Source organism: Myxocyprinus asiaticus, chromosome 16 (genome assembly GCF_019703515.2).
Source record: "Myxocyprinus asiaticus isolate MX2 ecotype Aquarium Trade chromosome 16, UBuf_Myxa_2, whole genome shotgun sequence".
NCBI lineage: Eukaryota > Metazoa > Chordata > Actinopteri > Cypriniformes > Catostomidae > Myxocyprinus > Myxocyprinus asiaticus.
This window is the reverse complement of record NC_059359.1, coordinates 20,604,918-20,626,535: the sequence shown is the minus strand read 5'-3', so window position 1 is coordinate 20,626,535 and position 21,618 is coordinate 20,604,918. Positions and strand designations below refer to the sequence as shown.

Sequence of the window (21,618 nt, the reverse complement as noted above, 5' to 3'; positions counted from 1 at the left end):
TGAATAGTTGCTAGTATCCCTGTCTCAGCACAGCCCAGAAAGAAGGCAGGCTAGGAAGAGAGGAGGGGTAAAGGGGACAAATACCAATGAGGGAGGGAGAGGGGGTGATTCTCTGATTTCAAACATAGGGTTGCTGTGCAGAAGATCCCAGCAGCTCTGACACTTACTGAGGGTAGGGAGCACACAACCTCTCTTTCTGTAATCTGTCTCTCTGTGTGCCTTTTAGGGCCACACCTATATCATTTGTTATGATATTTTTGGACATAATATTGACTATTATTATGTGTAAGTTATGTGCATTATGCACTTTGATTCATTGTATTTTTATTGACTATTTCAGTTTGAAAAGAATGTGGTTAGGTTATAATTCATCAAGTGTAAAATGCACTTATTATCGCAGTCAGCTGCTGATTGCATTATTTATTAATTGCTGATTATGTTGAAACAATCAGTTTGTGTAGTTAATAGATGGGGGACCCAATGGGTAGTTTTTAATGTAAAGCGTTAGGAGTACAGTTATTATATAGTTTGGATAAAAACTAGAGTTGGTATTAGAATAAAGATTTTGGATTAGAGTTTTAGATTAGGCTTTATGGCAGACAGTGGGAAATTGGGACAGAGATTTGAATGATCTCCCCACATATTGTATATTACAGCCTTATATCCTGTCTTTGCTTGCAGTGGCTATGAGTGTTACTGTGTAATGCAGTTGCTGCAGGCAGAGAGAGGATTTACACAGTTGGAAGAAGCTGACTTGTGAAGCTAAAATTAAGCTGGGGTTGATTTGGAATTTTAAACTTTGGCGGTGAGACTTGGTGAAGTCAACCCACAAATAGTGTGAAATCTTATGAGCTGCAGGTCAACTCTAGCTATTCTCTGATCAGCCACAGTGAGTTTACCCAAATATAAATAAATTAGTGTTTTTAGTCTTTCTTGAGAGTACTGACCTCTACATACAACTTGTCAGAATCATATTCAGGGTTAGTTGAATATGAGTCTGTTGTATCTGACTTGTCAGTGCCAATATTCGTTCTGTGCAATCCCAAAATACCAAAGGGGAATTGGGTTTCTGAGACCCAACCAAACTTTTTGTCATATGGTCGATAATAACAGCTTGACCTCCAAAAAGAAAGCAGTGAGCAGGGTCAGGTTGCTTTTCAAAATGCATTCAGTTTTATTCTGAAGTGAAGGTCAGATTGTAAGATATTTGTCTTGTTTTACAAGAAGGAACAAGTAGAAACAGGGAAAGAATGGGAGTTCAGCTTGTAAACATTATTATTTTATTTAATGACTTGCACAGTTTAATACTAATTATGATTTTGACATTTTACAAATGATTTTTGGACCTGGTCCAAAGTCATTTCAAAAGAACTCCAGGCAGTTAAGTTTGCAAACGATCAAAGTCTAATAAAGATTACTAAGAAGTGACTAATTATGAAGTACAATTATAAGTATAATGATGATTTTTACAAATAATTAACAAAAATACATTTGGTTAAAGAAATGTTGTCTCCTTATGGAAATGTCTTATATTGGCTGCTGCCTTGCAAGAGTGGAATACCAAGGATTCCATGTTGAAGGACTAATTTAAAAGACCCTCTTCAAAGCCAGCAAGGCTGAACAGGTGACACTCAACTAATAATTTTTTTTAGGGTTGTGTTGATGTCACTTGGGAGTTGTGAGAACAGGTGTGCAGAACAGACCAACAGCCGCTCTTTCCTGGGATATGTGCATGACACAAAAAGAAGTCACCTGGCTAGTGGACCGACTGCTTTAGCATATATATTTATTGTAATATTGAAGAAACAAACTGGTTAATGGCTATTTATTATCCCTGAGCCATCAATCTTTTTGATCGACAAGTTCCTGAAAGACCATTGTCAGCTTCGTCCATTTCTGAGGACAAGGTCAGTTAGGAGTGGGTACTTATAAAACTCACTGAAACGATGGGAAATCTTTTTGTGATAATCAGTTAATGTTATTCTCTTTTGTTGCAGAACTGAGACTAGTTTAGCAATTGTGTGGCTCATTACACAATTAAAGTTGCTGTAAGCGATTTTAGTGTTCTAGAATTTCCAAAAGCTGAGCCGTTGGATTAGCCATGTCCTGTCTTTCCAAAACACCGCACTCCAAAGATACAAATGAGCCTGAGACCAAAATTGAGCAGTAACAGTTGTCAAAAACAACAGCAGCAAAATAGCACCCTCAACTGACAACTGTTATGAGCAACATGGCATAAAAATGGCATTAAGCCTCAATAATTCGCTGCAACTAAAATACTAAGAATGCACAAAATGATTGACAGGCAGAAAGTGTTTGCTGCTTACAGAGTGTAGAGCGGTCACAGAGACGACACTTATGTCATTAATATATTTCAGGGAATAGCAAGTTTTTGTGCATACCATTCCATGAAAAAAATCACTTACAGCATCTTTAAATGTAGTTGATATGTCAATAAGTAATTGTTATCATGTCATGTCAACCCTATTTTTTTATTCAAAGTAACTTACACAACACTAATTGCAGTCCCTGGAGCAACCATCTGTAAAGTGCCTTGCTCACAGGTACTATAATAATAGCATGCTTTCAGTAATTCCCCAGTTCTTGGGTATCAAGCCTTTGCATTACTATCCCAGAGTCTTTATTAGAAATACACCAGCTAAGGACAGCTGAAGCAACAAAATCCACAAACAATGTGTGTTCAAAGATAGTCTTGAAATGGACAAGGTTTTTTCTGTGATGGTCATATTAGTTCTAGATACAGTAAATCTGCTGTACCACATGATCATGTGGTGGCTTTATTGATTTCTACAATCTTGAGCTGGACTTTGTTTTTATTTTCTGTCTTTAGCTCTCTGATCCTGTTTGTGTCACTGGCTTTACAAACTAGAGCCACACTACCCTGGTCGTAGACCCTCTAATAGATCCAGCCCGACAAAGCAACATTGGCTTGGCCAATGGTATGAGTTTAGAGGCAAGACTATCTATTTGTACAACTAATTGAAGACAGAGGAGTTTTCTGGAATATGTCTGAGAACAGTCATTATTTTTGGATATTCCAATTGTGAAGCTAGTGGACCAAGAAATTAGACACTTCAGCTTTAATGTTCCTATAGAACCACATTGGCTCTAATGACAATATTTCCAACATGTAGTTTCTCTCATACGGATGTGCCATCATCCGTTACACAAAATGTGTTAGGAGGTATTGTCTGTAGTTGCAGATCCAGTTTGGGTGTGTGGTCTGAAACTAGCTCATGATATCAGTTTGCTTCACAGGTGGGCTGGGCCGCCTAGACAAGAGTGTGAGCCAGTGATAACTCCTCAGCTCTATCCTTCTTCTCCTTACTGCAACCCAAAACCCAAGTTTAATTCAGAGACTAAAAATAACCAAGATTCTCTCCCTCTGCCTTGAAATAACAGAAGTAGGGAGTACCTTTGAAATGTCCAGTATGATCATTTGGTGCTTCTACTGTAACCAGACTGTGTCAGAAAGGCCCATCTGGTTTCCCCAAGTGCACAGTACCCTCAGAACCCTAAATGTTTGTCCTGTAAACGAATGCTAGCCTTGTTCATTTAATTCAGTTGGGCTTTGTGGCATTTAACAGTGTAAGCAGTTCCCTATCATGCCCTTTCAGTGCTGGCTCTTTTAGCTGGACTGAAAGTGACTTAGACTGGAAAGCAGGTTTTACCATTCATTCTGAACTTCTACAGAAAGCATTGGGCAATGGAATAAAAAACAAGTCATTATTGTGGGTTATTTGCAAGCCAAATGTAATCTTAAAGCAATCTTTCCTTCTTTTGCATTCTGAAATTTTTTTACAGTTTTGTTTTCTTGTGCTTGTAATTGAAGGTTGTATCTGGCTCACTCATCTATGCCTCACTTTTTTGTTTTTACTTTCTGCCTCAGAGCTCGGTGTCTCTGGGCTAGCTGTGTGAAGTAAGAGTACCACCAAGCAGCCAGCATGTCGAAGAGCGATCCCCGAGACATTGACGAGGATGCCATCCTCAGGGGCCTCAGCGCTGAGGAGTTGGATCGGCTGGAGTATGAACTGCAGGAAATGGACCCAGAGGTACAATATAGTAGACACTATAGAGCTGTTCATGTTGTAGTCCAAAAACCCAGAAGAGAATTCCCTATGGGTTCCCTCCGGATTTTCCTATGGGGTTTTATAATGGGGTTTTTCAATTTATGAGTAAACTAAGTTCTGTGGTAAACATTACTTCACGATACATGGATGTTTTTGTTCTACAGCAAAAATGATACACTTTCATACCTCAAATGTGAATTTTGAAGCCGAATTGAACACGGCAACTTCAAAATTCACGCCATTTTTCTTTCTATTCATTTATTATTAAAATGTATTTACATTCATATTACATATTTTTATTTACTACATGCTCCTGGTTTTATTATGTATGATTCATCCATGCATGTTAATCCAAGAATTTTCATTTATTTATATTTATCGAAAGGCAATAACTTGCTCTGCCTCTAAAAAGACATGCCTTTTTGGCTGACATCACAGACTGATATCACAGTGAATTCAGAAACAGGAGGTTGTAAACTCAGTCTGTGCTTTCGGAAATTTGAAGCAGCGCTACCAGTGGCCATAGCGGGAAGAGTTTTTGTAAAGCTCCAATTTCAGGGAGAAATGGCCAGAGGGGTTCCAAAAACAAGTTGTAAAGCAAATTGTTTTTAGCTGTACAGAATGTAATACAGTGAAGAAAAATGCATATTTTATTAACTCTATCCCCAACCCCAACCCAGGTCTCCCATGCTGCTGACACAAGGAGAAGGTGAACACATTTTAACCCATACAAAAATATGTGATGGGAGACTCTTGTCAGTAACTCGGTATGATAGAACCGGTGCCAGGGTACTAGAACATTCGGAAGCAACATGCCGACTTCAAGCGTGATCATGTTGGACATCACCAAGCCCACTTTTTCACAATCCAGTGTATTACAGTGAATAAAAACAAGATCCGTCCTTAAATTTCTCATTGAATATCTTGTTTCACACAGAATTACATCACATTATAGAAGTGGTTGTGAATGCCGTTACGTGTTGACTTTAATTTTAACTAGGTAACCTATTATTAGAGATGATGTGTTTCTTTTTCTTTTTTTTTTTTTTTTTAATATTAAAATTCTTTCCCATTTCCCAGACAGTGTTCAAATTGTGTCAGAACTCTTGGTGGTCCCCTTAACCTGACAATCCCCCCACCCCCCCACCCCACCCCACAACTTAACCATTTCACAAATGAGCAGTTTAAATGAAGCTATATTTCTGTTATATATGAAGCTATGAACATTAATATAGCTAATCAAAGTCACCCTTTTTATCACAGATTATCAGTATATTTATCACACTATCATCTTATTCCTCTTTTTCTTAGGTTTTTCTAACAAAAAGATAAGGCACCATGTTTACCTTACCACAAACATAACAAACATAGTTTACCTGATTCGGCTGAGCTTTCATGCTGGAGATGTCCAATGCTTAAAATAATTTCACTATTGCCTCATGTTCTTTCACAGCCCAATTCTCTGCTGTAACTCGCTATGTTGTCTCTGCTCTATACTACGTTCATTAAATACATTACGTCTCTGACCACGTCACTGCATAGGCACTCAGAAGCTCTAATGCATTAATAACATTAATGCGGGGAAAGATGACAGTATAACGTTGACAGAAAAGACTTTGGAGCTGCAGAAAAAGTGCTGCTGAGATGCATAGTGTATGGTAGAGCTATAAATAATATAAATAACAATTACAAAAATAATCGTTTCATATTTAAAGATATTGAGAGAGGGCCCACTTATCACAGGTACAGCAAAATAGATGAACAAAGAGATTTTTCCACATAGCATCCATGAAAAAATACAGAACAACTGTTTGATAGTGAGCTAACATGCAGCATTAGATAAATACCGGCAAAACTATGTGCATATTAAATATGTGCATTTTAACCTCTAGTGATGGTTCAGTTCTAAAATAAACAATTATTTAACAAGTACAATGTTTTGGGCCTTTAGGGGGTCCTGGACCCCCTCAGTTCCCCCTCAATTCAAACACTGGTCCCAGCTTAATATGTGGAGACAAGTATAGGTGAACCATTTGTAGGTTAATTTCCCCCTAAATGTGTAATCTTTTGGCTCTGTGGTGCTATCAAAACATTTCTCTGTTTAATTGAGTGTCTTGTCCAGCTTGATACAGCAACATTGGCTTGACCATTGGTTGAGTTTGGGGCAGGACTATCATTTTTTACAACAAATGAAAGATGAGCAGAGTTTCCTGAATTCTGTTTGAAAACAGTGATATATTTGAAATTCTGTTTGGTGACACTAGTGACACAGAAATTGCACACTGAAAATGCACTTTAAATGGACTTTTAATGGACATAAGCAAATAAAATGTTTTGAAAACAGTAACTAAATGTATATTTTTTTTATGCTTTGCCTTTGGTTGTTAGTTATACTGTATCACAAAATTGAATAGGGAAATGCCTTTAGCAGTAACAATGATTTGTGTTTCACTGAGCACATAAACCAAATTCACATGCTTTACAAATAATGCTCTTGCCCTTTGTATTTCAGAATGCCATGCTCCCAGCCGGGTTCCGTCAGCGTGACCAAACAAAGAAAAGTCCTACAGGCCCCTTCGATCGCTTCGCCCTAATGGATTACCTAGAGAAGGAGGCCATAGAACACAAGGACAGAGATGACCTGGTGCCTTTTACAGGCGAAAAGAGAGGTACCACATGCAGACAGTCCCATTTTACTTATATTAACATTATAGTTTGGTTGATTTATTGAAAAACAGACATGAAATTAATTAGGTTAATGAGCTGGCAACTGGATATCTATGCTGTTTCTTTTAGTGTTGGGTTCGAGTCCACCTTAGTTGAGTCTGAGTCAAGTCTGAGTCTTTAAACAATTGAGTCCGAGTCGAATTCGAGTCCAAAAGAGGCCGAGTCAGACTCAAGACCAAGTCCATAACAGGCCGAGTCCGAGTTGAGTCCCAATGAATCTGTTCAAGAATCTGAATTAAAATTGTAACTGTAAACTCAACATAAATATTTTAAGCTTATTTTAACCTTCACAACTAAGAAAAACAATTTGTCAATATAAATGCAAAAATGCAATTATTGGTATCCTGCTGAACAAATTTCAGTGTGGTTTCAGAATGAAAGCATATGCTTTAGGTGTATGATGACAAAACCGTCCTTCAACACACTTCTTATTGCGTTCTGTTGACATTTCAATCATTAGTTGCTTTTCCCCTCCACTCAACATACACCAAAGAAAGTGAAAGGTGTGTTAGTCTTTGAAACCAGAATTATTATTGTTTTGAATTTTAATTTAGTTTTTATTTCTACTTCATCTTCAATTTGTCCATTCAATTTAGTTTAATCTAACATTATGGGTGAAATACATTTAATAAATGGTAATATTAAATTATTTAATAATACCCATAAAATTAAATACAACAACATAAAATAAAAACAGAAAAGATCAGATACCATTAAAAAAATATTTATATACTACAGTACTACACTTCACAATTTTCAGTCTGGTGTGTCCAGGTGTAGCCTACTCCCCTAAAGTCAAGATCAAACTCACCTTGGGCTGACGTGTTGTTCTTTTCACATTGTATTTAGTATGGATAATAGGTGAATAGAGACTTCTCCCCTCACTTGTGTTCTTCATTGTATTTTCTGACTTTTTTGCCATTGAAACGCAAGTGTCATCTTTACAGGTATGGGCGAGAGAGTTAAAAAAGTACTTTGAAAGAGTGTGCGCTGCTGCTCTCAGCCAGAATAATCACACGTGAGGACATATACGCGTGAAAACTGATGCGCAGTATCAAATACACAGAATGTATGATAGTACTAACTGTAGAGAGCACATCAATATGAAGACAAAGACAAATCCCAGACATTTAGAGGCAATTTTGAAATCCCTGCCGAGGTCTGAAAAAGAGGACATGTCTGGGGAAAAGAGGATGTATGGTCACCCTGTGTTACATTATTTTTTTGTTTGTTTGTTTGTTTGTTTTTCATTGCATCACAAATGCCATGGACTCGTCCGGACTCAGAAAACAAATCCCAAGTCTGAAAGGCTCGAGTCCGAGTCAAGTCCGAGTAAAAATGCATCCGAGTCCGTGACAAATCCAAGTCCATTAACATTGGACTCGTGACTCGGACTCGAGACCGAACTCCAGTACCCCAACTCTAGTTTCTTTGTTTATGATTAAATTCTTGGAACAGAAGCACTTCCAAATTTACTTTGGGGGTATTACAGACCCCATTATACTGCTTGCTGAGCACATTTTGGTATACTGTGTTGACTTATTTCCTATTGAAACAGGAAGTTTGAGCGGGACATATCCAAGGACTCACACCTTTAAAAAAAAATAAAAAAATAGCCAATAGACTTTCATTACATCACAGCCATGAAAACATGATTTGCTATTTGCAGGTCTGTTGCAGGGGGAGGGACAACCTAATTCTAGAAAGCATTTGATTGGATCAAAAAGTAGTGCAAGACGAGTCATCAGTTATTTTGGTCTGTTTTAAAATGTATACACTTTCCAAAAGTTTGGAATAATGTACAGATTTTGCTGTTTCTGAAGGAAATTGGTACTTTAATTCACTAAAGTGGCATTCAGCTGATCACAAAGTATAGTCAGGACATTATTGATGCAAAAAACAGCACCATCACTATTTGAAAAAAATCATTTTTGTTCAAATCTAGACAGGCCCCATTTTCAGCAGCCATCACTCCAACACCTTATCCTTGAGTAATCATGCTAAATTGCTAACTTGGTACTTGACAATCACTTGCCATTATATCAAACACAGTTGAAAGTTATTTGGTTCGTTAAATGAAGCTTTACATTGTCTTTGTGTTTATTTTTGAGTTGCCACAGTATGCAATAGACTGGCATGTTTTAAGGTCAATATTAGGTCAGAAATGGCAAAAAAGAAACAGCTTTCTCTAGAAACTCGTCAGTCAAACATTGTTTTGAGGAATGAAGGCTATACAATACTTGAAATTGCCAAAAAACTGAAGATTTAATTCAAAGGTGTACACTACAGTCTTCAAAGACAAAGGACAACTGGCTATAACAAGGACAGAAAGAGATGTTGAAGGCCAGATGTACAACTAAACAAGAGGATAAATACATCAGAGTCTCTAGTTTGAGAAATAGACGCCTCACATGTCCTCATCTGACAGCTTCATTGAATTCTACCCGCTCAACACCAGTTTCATGTACAACAGTAAAGAGAAGACTCATGGGTACAGGCCTTATGGGAAGAATTACAAAGAAAAAGCCACTTTTGAAACAGAAAAACAAAAAGGTTAGAGTGAGCAAAGAAACACAGACATTGGAAAAGAGTGTTATGGATCTTAACCCTTTTGTGGGATCAGCTAGACAGTGCCGACAAGACAGACACATCTTTGACAAGTGCTACAGGAAGCGTGGGGTGAAATGTCACCTGAGTATCTGGACAAACTGACAGCTAGAATGCAAAGCTGTCATTGTTGCATGTGGAGGATTTTTGATGAGAACTCTTTGAAGTAGTTTAAGTTGAAATATTGAAAAAATAAAAAAAAATTCTAATTGTAATAGTTATTTTTCACATTATTAATGTCCTGACTATACATTGTGATCAGTTGAATGCCACTTTGGTGAATAAAAGTACCAATTTCTTTCCATAAGACCAAAATCTGTACATTATTCCAAACTTTTGGCAGTTAATTTTGTCAATGTTTAGGAGTACACTAGCATATAGATGACCTCAAAGCAAACACACTTTGACTAAAAATAAATAAAATTAAAAAAATGTTTTTAAGGCACTATTTTCTGTACAGCTGCTTCGAAACAATTTGTATTGTCAAAAGCACTCTTGACTTGATAAAAATTTACATTTAAGTGGGCACCGTAACTATCTCTCTCGCTGCTTTCTGTAGGTAAAACATTTGTTCCTAAACACGGTGCAGGACAAATCCCTAAGGAGGAACAGATCACTCTGGAACCTGAGCTTGAGGAGGCACTGAGGAATGCAACAGATGCTGAAATGTGTGACATTGCAGGTAGGCATGATGTTATGAACAGTCAGGATAACATTTCAGCTCTGTATCTTCTGTTTCTATTCACATGATATAAAATAGTAAATAATATCCATCCAAAGACTGGAGTGCTCTAAAGACATGCATTACAACTCTTCTAACACCTATTCTCACTTTATAACTTGTAATGTCCTGTAATGGCTCTGACCATAGTCCTAATTTTTATCCTTGATTTATGACTAATCCCCTATTAACTAATGTAAACAGCTGATCACAAAACCCCCTGCACAACAGCTGTCAATCAAACCCAAAGACCTTCCTGAAAGACCCATCTGCTCTATTTGTGTTATACAATCAGTGTCTCATAACAACATTTCAATACATATCATAGAAGCAGCCCAGATGACTTCATATGTGGAACCATGTACTGTGTAGGTCAAATCCCACTCATGCATCGAAATATACCACACGGTATCTATTTCTCCAAGCTCAGCAGCTCACCAGAATAAGATCACCAAGGGCCAACTAGTCAACATGCGCAAAGACGGAGAGAAAGTGTGTGTGCTTGTATGTTGGGTTTGCGGCCGAATGGTGTGTAGGCCAGAGACATTGCAAACAACAAAAACAAAAAACACATTGACAGCATCTGACAAAGCAGGAAACTCAGATGCCGTACCGTGGCCATTTAAAATGCAAAATGAAGTATTGTAACGTATGTTGGCTGCTGGCAATGATGACGTGAAGATGAAGAACCCAACTGCAGTTTATTTACAGAACGTGAACTCCAATAACCCTGTCTACAAATCATGGACATGGAATACGCGACCAATAGACAATGCAAACATGAGGGCTTAAATACAAGACATGGGAGAACATAAACCAATGAACAAACAGAACTGATAACAAGATAATTAAACAATAAACCAATGAAAACATGACACATGAACATGGAGGGAAAACATAAATCACATGACTAGGGAAACAGGAACACATGACATGAAAAAGGAACTAGAATTTCAAAATAAAAGACATGAATCAACAGAATACACCTGACAAGTACACATAATTCATATCCTTCCTGTCATTCTTTGTTTACTGAGAATGTGCCTATATTGACTTGCTTATCTTTGCTTTAAAATAAACAAAATTATGCATTTTTTCATAATTATAATGGAAAAAGAAAGTAAAATTGCTTAAGTAAAAACCTGGACATGGATTAACTGTAAATTAGCTTTATATTACTCCATATACACCATATACTGTGAAAAATAATATGATATTTAACAGGACAGCAACTGTAATTTTACTGTAAATTACTGTTTTTTGAAGGAAAAATTTATATATATATATATATATATATATATATATATATATATATATATATATATACAAAAATAAAAAATTATAAAAGTGATTGTATTTATTTTTTATATATTTTTAATGAGACAACACGTGTACTTTTACAGTAAAATATTGTTAAAATCATGTTTTTTGTGATAAAAAAGTATGAGTTTCCTTATAATCAATGATGGAAAACAGTAAAAGGTACCCAGAAGTTCCTGTGCAATGCATCACATTTGATTATTTTTTATTTATATAGTTATATTTTGTATTATTTTTGTTATCAGTTATGCACATTGTGGTGTTTTATGTTCCATTATATGTTGTTTTGTGAATGTGTACCACATTAATTTATTGTCATGTCATTCTCTCTGATGTTTTTAATACTTTGCTCTGTCTAGTACAGGTTTTGTTGGCCATGGTTCATGGATTTTTACAGTTTCATAATTTTTGCAGTGTAGGTTTTTTTTTTTTTCAAGCAATTTTCAAGCAATACAACAGATCAAATGTAGCGGTCCATCGATGCCTCCTGCACGAATCACAGAACCCTCAGATAGTAACATAGTAAAGTGATGGTAATTGGTCAGTCTGACTGTCCTTGAGCTGTTCATTTAAAACTACAGTATGAGCACTTCATAAACAGCCTTTTCCTCGAAGCACATTTAAAGCTTTTGTCTTGATGTAGCACACATGTGCGTTTTGGAGCATATCACTGGGTGCAGATTACCCAGCAAAGCCCCTCGTTCAGAACAGTTTTATTTCTGGAACACATCCAGTTCAGGATTAAACTGTCAATAGGGGTCTGCCACTCTGCCTTTGCTGTTTTTACGGATGAATCCCCTTTCGCTGAGCTGCTGGGCAGCTAAGTGGAAATTGAACTGATCCAGATAGTCTAATTATTCTTTTCCTAAATTGTGCTGGAGGTTTAAATATAGTTATTGTATGTGAGAGAGATGTTTAGAGCACTGAGTGCTTTTCAGAGGTGCTGTCTGATCTAGAGCATCTGTCTTGCCCAAGTCCACATTTTTTGTATGTCTTTTCTGCTACTGTCCTATGCCAGTCCAGACCAATAGGGCTGTTCAGCCATGATGTCAATTTGTAAGCAAACCCGAAAAGGCCAATTCGCCATGGGTTCCCTCAGGAATTTCCCATCGGTTTTTAGAAGTACGAGCAAAATAAGATCTGTGGTGAAAATTACATGAAGAGACTTTTACATTTTGTTCCAGAACATAAATTACACACAGTCATACCTCAATCATGGATTTTGAAGCCATTGTGTCTTTTAAAAGTGCATGTTGCTAACACATTGCTAAATAAGGACTACAACAGTCTTCCATTTCGTAAGGCAATTAGCTCACATGCCGATGGTAGTTGTAGTCCTTAATTAGCATTGTGATAGCAACATACATTTTTAAAAAACACAGTAGCTTCAAAATTAACGTTTGAGGTTAACTGTAACAAAACTTAAAAATCTCTTCAAGTTATTCTTACCACAGGCTTTATTTTACGTATAAATCTAAACTGCCATTATAAAAACCCATAGGAAATTCCTGATGGAACCCATGACTCCAAAATGCTAATTGTCTTCAGGGTTTTTAGGACTATAACCTGAACAGCTTTATAGAGGAAGTTTTTAATAGTGGGGCTTACTTGTGAGCTAGCGCCACCTGCTGTGCATCTGCAGCCTTACAGATAAAAAAAAAAAAAAAAACAGACATCTATTCAGATCACTGCAGCAAGCCCAGTTTAAATGATTTGTGCCAGTATTGCTCACAAGCTACACATGATTATTAAATAAAATAATAAAATAAACTTTTCAATAAAAGTATTATTACTATTAATTTAAAAGGTAAAACTTTACAATAAGGTTGTATACATTAACATCAGTTAATGCACTAGTTTACATGAGCTAACAATGAACAATACCTTTGTGATACCTAAATATTATAAATAAACTAAATATTAATTTATAATAATATCAATACATAACTTTTATTTACACTGCAATAAAGTCCCATACCTATAGTCCCAAAGTATGAGATGTTTAAATGATTAACTAATTATGTGCTTGTGTCTTCACAGCCATCCTGGGGATGTACACACTCATGAGCAACAAGCAGTATTATGATGCCCTGAACACCACTGGCAAGATTGCCAACACAGAAGGCATCAACAGTATGTATGCTTCAATATATTGCTACTGTATATTTACACAACAAAATTAACACATAACCTGAGGTCAGCAGCATTTATTGTCAGTGTTAAATAGTGAATAGTGACTCTCCCGAACTAGCCCAAATCCTCAAACAATGTCACTTGTATTGAATCATAAACAGAAACTATATGAAGCTCTATCCCATAAGCAGGTCTATTCTCTTTTAGGTGTGGTGAAACCAGATGTGTATAAGGAATATCCTGATGAACCACCTAATGACACAGATGTGGAGGACACTCTCCGCTGCATCCAGAAAAACGACAACAGGTTGACAGAGGTTAACCTGAACAACATCCCGGTAAAAATGTTAACAGTACTGATACCTCTATCAGTAAGAATAGAATAAGTAGAATAATGACAACATTACTATAGTTTCAGTATTGGTTCATCAATCATAATAACTGTTTTCTCTACTTTAGCAGAACAGTGATAGTAATAATTGTTTTGTGTTGCTGTAGGACATTCCCATCCCAACTCTGAAAGAGATTTTTGAAGCCATGAAGCATAACACACACGTGGTGAGCCTCAGTATCGCTGGGACACGCAGTAATGATCCTGTGGCCTATGTAAGTACTGAAGTGTGCCACCTTGACTCGGCTTTTGTTGTTGTTTCATTCACTCAGAGATATATAGATCTGAATATAAAGTAAATAAATAAATGTAACTTATTTAAACTTTAAAACCCTTATGTGATTTTCATCCTGTTTCAAATTCTTCATGAAATTATTACTCATAATTCTGTTTTCCTCTGTATGTATTATGGAAGACTTTGGAATGCTGATGTCAGTTGTTTCTCTTGCTCTGTTCCTGTGATTCAGGCTGTAGCTGAGATGTTACAAACTAACACAACCCTCCAGATGCTCAACATTGAGTCTAACTTCATTACTGCACAAGGCATGATGGCCATCATCAAGGCACTGGGTGAGAACTCCACCCTGACCGAGATTAAGATTGATAACCAAGTAAGAGACTAAAACTCTCACTTCAAACTCCTAGCAAATATATATGATGTGCTGGAAAGAGGTGTAAAATAACAAAATAACTATTTTGTTTAACTCTGAAAATTACATTTAATGTCTTTTCATGTGTGTTCTTGTAGAGACAGAAACTGGGTGATTCAGTTGAGATGGAGATTGCATCCATGTTGGAGAACAACCCCAGCATCATCAAGATTGGCTATCACTTCACTCAGCAGGGTCCACGGGCAAGAGCTGCCATAGCCATCACCAGAAACAATGACGTTCGTAAGTATATTCTCATATTGCACTCATCAAAAACTGAAACAGGAACATTATTTCATTCACTTACAGCTGGAATTAACTTGATATTTGTCACATTTTTCCCATGTTCAGTTCGTCAGCAGAGAGTAAGATGAAAGGAGGACAGAGTTATTCATCTCAGAGGAATCAAAAGTCTCGATCTGACGTGATGTCCCAGACTCCTCATTAACAGCCAGGACGAACCCTATCAACGGCCATTGTGGATATCATTATCACCATCTTGATAAGCGTTCATTGCTTTTTGTGGATTTCATCAAATCAAATGCTCTGATCTAATAAACTTTACCTGTTCCTCAATCCCTCTGTTTACAAACTTGACAAAAGGCACTGTGTCACTCAAGCATTTTCTTATAATATGGTGCTCCCAGTTGTAAATACTTTAAATAAAATATTACATTCTATATTGTCTAATCAGACTTTAAAGTTTTATTAAATTACAAAAGTGTCATTTAATCCAGGTCTGTTCTACCAAAACACTGACATAAACTTGGAGTGTAATAGATGTTAGGCAGAACATTAAGGACTGACAGCCACCTTCATTGTATGGAAATAATATGTAATAAATGTAAATGGTTACTGAAGTTGTCAGTCTTCTTCCATGGAAGAAGAAAAAAAAAGTCAGGTTTGGAACAACATGAGGGTGAGTAAATGATGGCAGATTTTCATTTTTTGGTGAACCTTTCCTTTAAAGGAATAGAAAATTCTCATATCTTTTACTCACTCTCATACCATCCAAGTTGTGTATGACTTTCTTTCTGGCCACCATTCACTTACATTGAAAGGACCTACAGAGCTGAAATATTCTTCTAAAAATCTTTGTTTGTGATCTGCAGAAGAAAGAAAGTCATACACATCTGGGATTGAATTTTTATTTTTGGGTGAACTAACCCTTTAAGACAGCTCTTCTGAACAAGAAGATGTCAACAGACTGACTGTATGAAAACTGAAACAACTTACTGAGTTTTGATTATATAAATATACAATTATGAATAACTGTCATATCTTTGATTATGTGATTAACCTGACCCAAACCCAGTTGCACAACTCAAGTGGAAATATTCAATACCCCCTGGCAACACTTCCTGCCCCCTTTCCACCAACCTATTTATACATGCAATCCACACAGTCATGAAACTCAGCCTCATGGGTTTGAGTTACAAAGCTCCAAATAAAGCAATTAACCACTAGATGTTACTTCTGTTTAAAAAAAAGACAGTGTGTTAGGTGAATTTGTTTAAAAGAACTGCAAGCATTTACTGTAAGTTAACAGAAATTTTTGGGTGTGGGTGCTTGTCATTTCTGTGGCTGATTAAACTTCACAGGTCTACTGCAGAATGTGGAGTCACACTACGCCAAGCTCACTCTTATGGCATTTGGCAAAGGAACCACAGAACACAGTCGTTCTACATTCTGTTCTAGATTTGGAACTGGACCTCTTCAATCACGCAAACAATATTCTGACAATGAAGGCAAAATGATAAGCAAATCTGTAAAACTACACTGCATGAGAATCAACAAATGTCTTTTTCCTTTGGGGAAGTGATAACTTTATTTACAAAGTATTATGCAAATTATTTTTGCATTTTATAAAAGAAAACCCCTCAATTTGGTGGAATTGTTTTAAACAAGATCCCAGGTACACAATACTTATAAAAACTGCAACATGCAAGAGGTAAAACTTTTCTAAAATAGTATATAAAGTGGGTCACAGAGGCCTAAATGTAAAAGATGTCATATGAGAGCTGTGACCATCCAAACATTATTGTCATCCTACACGCAGTTCAGTTTAAATGTAGCCTGTAGCTTATTTGGCAGTGGCTGTATTGTATGGAACATCAGTCTTGACGACTGTTTTAGCATAGTCTGCTATGATGATTCACCGCAAGGAGGCAACAGAGCTGGTTCTTCTTCATCCGAGTCAAACTCGACATTCTCATCTTTTACCCATTTACCACTTCTGTCCTGCAGCCACCCGGAACTGGACCAATGGAGTAAAAAAGGAGAAAAAGAGAGAAAGATAAAGATGGCCAAAATATTATTAGATAAGGAGCATACAGTTATTTAATGATCTCACAGTGAGAATCTAATGTGCAGCTTTGTTTTTTAGATATACAGCCTTATATATATATTTTTTTTTTATGTTTATACTTTTCAGTAAATGTAAAGTTATTGAGAGATTTTCAAACTTACATTCATAGAATGTATGCGATTCAAAATATAACCGACAGATTACAACATTGTGATATTTGAATACTGAATAGACCTTTTTCACACTCCGGGTTTGGAACGGAGAAGTAAACGTTTGCAGGGTAAACTTCGACAGCAGTGAATGGGAGATCACAGCAAATATTATTTTCACTTACCCATTTGCTCCAAGACCAAAAGAGAAAATCCACTATTACATTTGAATGACTTTCCAGACGTGGATTAAGACAGTCAGATGGGAGAAGATGACAAATTTACTGTCACTCTTTCAGCAGCTGTAATAGAAACCCCCTCACAGCTGTGGTAATTCATTTTTTAAAACCAATAAGGCGGAAACGCGTCATCACAGTCTGTGAAAAAGGTCTATTATGACTGATGGTTTTTTTTGGGTTTTTTTTGCATTTAATCATCAGCTGTGTCTCATTATGAATTGATTCTCATGCACAGCCGAGAGAAAACAAGACACACGCTAAATCTTATGACAACAGGAATGCAGATCTAATGCAGTGTTTCATTTACACAGAACAAAAGTCTAAAACATAATATATTTTTCAACTTTAACACTATTAATTTGCTGTGCAAATATGAGATATATATAGTCATGCATGTGACATAAATCATGGGTAAAGTGAGTCATTATGTTGAGTGTTGTCATACCTCTTTAATTTGAGGTAGTTTTCCAGTTCCCTGTGTCTCTGCTCTGTTAGAGGCTCACATTCAGTGGAGTTCACAGTTTTGGATCCTTTTTTCCTTTTCGTTGTCTCTCCTTTCCCTTCAATATGGCCCTGATGGACTACAGATGACAATTACACACTATGCAGGTGACAAATAAAAACAACATGAGACTTGCCTTAAAATTAACTATATATTTGTGTTGTACCTGTTGTGCAGGTGGCTGATTTTGTATCAGCAGTTGATGTTCTCATAGTAGTAGGTTCATGGTTACATGCTGAGGTGATCTTGTTGACTTGACAATACATGTCCTCTTGGCCACATCCAGAGGATTCAGATCGTTCACTAAAATGACAATGACATTGATGTTACAATCAATGGAGGAAAAAACAGTGAACAGTAATCAAAGAATCTGATATTCAGTCTAGAATGGCTTATTTGCAAAAACCTAAGGACAATTAAATGCCAAAACATTACCTGGCCTTCTTATGGCAGCTACTGTATGGAGCAGTTCTGAGTAAGGCATGATGGGTGATTTTACGTGTTTGAGTGAGTAGAGGAGCTGAACTAGAGGGTTCCTGAGGACAAGCATAACATATTGAGTCTATGACCAAGCTTTTAATGAGGGTTACAGTGGAGTTGAAACTATTTTTCCCTATAATATCATTAGAACGGCAGCATGATTTGTGAATGTTCCAAAGAGCATTCTGTGTGCTCCAAAGTAAGCAAGGAAATCTGTCCGTCCATACAAAGGATTTAACATGGTCAATGTCACAAACTTGTTTATTTGATAGTGGCCTAGAAAATGTGTAGAATCTTAAATATCTCTTACCCATTTTATGTCATTACCTTTCTTTGTTGTCATTCTTTTAAACAGAAAACTTTTATATACAGGTTTAAATTACATCAATATCAGATTTCCCATGTGGCCTACAGTATGTGTATGTACGTGCCACGATAGCATTCAGTCACCTGATGATCATCTTCTGCTTTGATATAGTCTTGATGCCTTCTTTTATCAATTTCACGCTGCAGTTTATTTTTTTTGCCATAAAACCATTTCATTCCTAGAAAGAAATAGATTAAGGAAGAATTAAAGGAATATTCTGGGTCCAATACAAGTTACACTCAATCGATAGCATTTGTGACATAATGTTAATTACCAAAAAAAAAAAAAAGAAGAAGCAATAATTGAGGTTGCAGTGAGGCACTTACAGTGGAAGTGAATGGGGGCCAATTTTTGGAGGGTTTAAAGGCAGAAATGTGAATTTTATAAAAGCGCTTACTTTAATTTTTCTGTTAAAACTTGTGTATTATTTGAGCTGTAAATTTGTTTAGATCGCCATTTTTACAGTTGTTTTAGGGTTTGTTGACATTACATTGTCATGGCAACAAAGTTATAAAATTGGCTATAACTTTACACAGAAAAGGTAAGTGATTTTATCACACTAAAATCATGTGAACACACAAATTGTTTATGTCTTGTGGTTATACTTTTGAAACAGTGAGTATTTTAATGTTTACGGATTGGCCCCATTCACTTCCATTGCAAGTGCCTCACTGGAACCCACATTTTTGCTTTTTTTAAAGAAATGGAGGTGCAAGTCAAAATTAATTTTTGTGGTAATCAATATTATGCCACAAATGCTGTGGATAGAGCTTAACTTGTACAAAACCCGGAATATTCCTTTAAATCCAGAGTGCCACATTATACAGTGACTGAATAAATACAGAGACACAATCTCACCTTCAAGATGCCGCTTTCCCTTCCTGTGTACCGTGAGCATGTCAACAGTGTCGAACACAGGACGGTGAGAACACACAAGGCAGGTATATCTACAGTGAAGGATCAAACAGACACATAATATTACTCAGTGAATGGGATAGAAAATACAGCCATACACTTGAACATGGTAAACAGTCCAACTCTGAAATGTTTTAATCAACCAGCAGTAAAGAATCACCTTCCATTTTTCATCAAAGCAGCTTCATCATCTGGAATGAAGTTAGACAGAAGATCTGCAACACGCCGTTTCTTGTTTTAGAAAGACAGAAAAACACAGTGAGAAAAAGAAAGGGGCTGTTTCGCTGTGTATGTTGTACACCGGTGATATAATGTTGTTTGAAGGTGTTTAAATTAGAATCAGAATTAGCTTTATTGCTATCTCTCTCTCTCTCTCACGCGCGCACACACACACGCGCGCGCGCACAATTTGTCTCCAGAAACAAGCTTCCAATACTGACAAAAATACAACAGCTAGACACAGAATCATAAAATAACATATGTATAGAAAGACAGACAAAGAATTACACAGTTATGTACAGAAGAGATTCAATGTACAGATATGTGCGATAGGAATGTACTGTGTACAAGTGAGCATGTTAAAGTACCTTCAGTATATTTAGTTGACTTTGATCATCACCCTCCCTTTTGAAAGACATATTTGTAGACGTGAACTCTTCTCTTTTACTCCCAGGTATTAAATGAAGCTTTTTATTTTGCTGTCATTGACAATCTCACATTTCTAACACAAACAGTGTTTACTTCCTGTTTTACACAGAAGCATTGTGGGGTTGATGTGGGCGGGGCCTTTCTTAAACTGACGACGGGTCGTGTCTAGAAGGTAGAACAACCCCCGGATTAGTAACAGCGAATGAGACTCTCGCGAGACTTAGGCTGCCGGGGCGTTACCTTCCAGAGCCCTTCTACAAAATAGATACTTCATTCGGCTGGTTCGGATATGTCAACTGCGGCGCCATCTTGGAACAGTCAACAAGGAGAGCTCTTTGAATGCAAGTGAATGGAGAAGAAGCCTCAGACCACTACATAAACTGCTTTTGTGTGGAAACAGTTCATCATGTTGTGAATTGACTGACTGGGTGCTAATTCTCAATATGTTTGCCCTGATATATTAATTTATAGAGAATAGTTCAGGATTTTTTTATCATCTAAAATATTGGCTATGTAGATGCAGGGTTGGGAGGGTTACTTTTGAAGTGTACAGAATACATGCTGTAAAATGTAATTTGTAACGTATTCCGTTAGATTACTCAAGGTCAGTAATGTATTCTAAATACTTTGGATTACTTCTTCAGCACTGGTAGATTTTTTCACTTGTTTTGACTATAAAAACTCTGCCAGTACAGTAAGACAAAATACACATGTTAAAAATACATTCTCTGAAAAACCTAAATATCTTATGCAGTGTTGTTTCTAAAACAAGATAAATCAAATTGATCTTGTTTTAAGGATTTTTATATATTTTTACAGGAAAACAATACAAAAATTATTATCAAGAATACGATTTTTGCCCTAATATCAAAGGTCTTACTAGAAAAATTATTATCCAACATGAATTTTCTTGATAGAAAAATATGATCGTGCCTGGTAACATGTGCATGTAAAATGACTAGAAATAGCATTTTATCTTAGCGTAAAGCTGACAATTTACACAAGGTTTATTTCTATTTCTTCTGCTCCAAACTTACTTCAAACTTAATTCTCTGTCTGCTCGTATGAATGTAACACATCATAAGAAAGTGTTTCACCGCTGTTCAAATTCACTTTGGATCGCATCATTTATATGTATAAATGTTTTCCATCTGAAAGGACTAAATATTAAATGAAACAAATGACAATAAAATGCAAAGTAATCTCTTCAGTGATCAAAATACTTTTTGAATGTAACTGTATTCTAAATACCAATGATTTAAATTGTAACTGTAGTGGAATATAGTTACTTATATTTTGTATTTTAAATACGCAATCCCGTTACATGTATTCCATTACTCCCTAACCCTGTGTAGATGTCCATAGTCCTG

The 21,618-nt window shown here is 36.4% G+C and overlaps 2 protein-coding genes across 2 annotated transcripts; one reads left to right on the top strand and one right to left on the bottom strand.

Moving 5' to 3' along the window:
* Positions 1 to 63: 63 nt before the first annotated feature.
* Positions 64 to 15,330, top strand: tmod4 (tropomodulin 4 (muscle)). The gene is made up of 10 exons (XM_051721309.1): positions 64 to 172; positions 3,911 to 4,073; positions 6,604 to 6,760; positions 9,985 to 10,107; positions 13,507 to 13,599; positions 13,807 to 13,937; positions 14,098 to 14,205; positions 14,458 to 14,601; positions 14,739 to 14,883; positions 14,992 to 15,330. The coding sequence occupies exons 2-10, from the start codon at positions 3,966 to 3,968 to the stop codon at positions 15,012 to 15,014; spliced, it is 1,032 nt and encodes a 343-aa protein (XP_051577269.1). The 5' UTR covers positions 64 to 172; positions 3,911 to 3,965; the 3' UTR covers positions 15,015 to 15,330.
* Positions 15,331 to 15,478: 148 nt separating this feature from the next.
* Positions 15,479 to 20,371, bottom strand: scnm1 (sodium channel modifier 1). Its single transcript, XM_051721310.1, has 8 exons — positions 20,188 to 20,371; positions 19,761 to 19,831; positions 19,544 to 19,632; positions 18,769 to 18,863; positions 18,274 to 18,374; positions 18,005 to 18,141; positions 17,782 to 17,917; positions 15,479 to 16,897 (listed from the first exon to the last, which is right to left on the bottom strand). The coding sequence occupies exons 1-8, from the start codon at positions 20,236 to 20,238 to the stop codon at positions 16,786 to 16,788; spliced, it is 792 nt and encodes a 263-aa protein (XP_051577270.1). The 5' UTR covers positions 20,239 to 20,371; the 3' UTR covers positions 15,479 to 16,785.
* Between the last annotated feature and the right edge of the window lie 1,247 nt (positions 20,372 to 21,618).

Excerpts from the sequence above, each read along its gene's own strand:
- tmod4 (XM_051721309.1), top strand. The coding sequence starts at position 3,966 with ATGTCGAAGAGCGATCCCCGAGACATTGACGAGGATGCCATCCTCAGG. Across the intron at positions 14,206-14,457 it reads GTAATGATCCTGTGGCCTAT|GCTGTAGCTGAGATGTTACA; the intron begins GTAAGTACTGAA and ends CCTGTGATTCAG. Across the intron at positions 14,884-14,991 it reads CACCAGAAACAATGACGTTC|TTCGTCAGCAGAGAGTAAGA; the intron begins GTAAGTATATTC and ends TCCCATGTTCAG.
- scnm1 (XM_051721310.1), bottom strand. The coding sequence starts at position 20,238 with ATGTCTTTCAAAAGGGAGGGTGATGATCAAAGTCAACTAAATATACTG. Across the intron at positions 17,918-18,004 it reads ATCAGCCACCTGCACAACAG|TCCATCAGGGCCATATTGAA; the intron begins GTACAACACAAA and ends TGTCATCTGTAG. Across the intron at positions 16,898-17,781 it reads AACTACCTCAAATTAAAGAG|TTCCGGGTGGCTGCAGGACA; the intron begins GTATGACAACAC and ends CCATTGGTCCAG.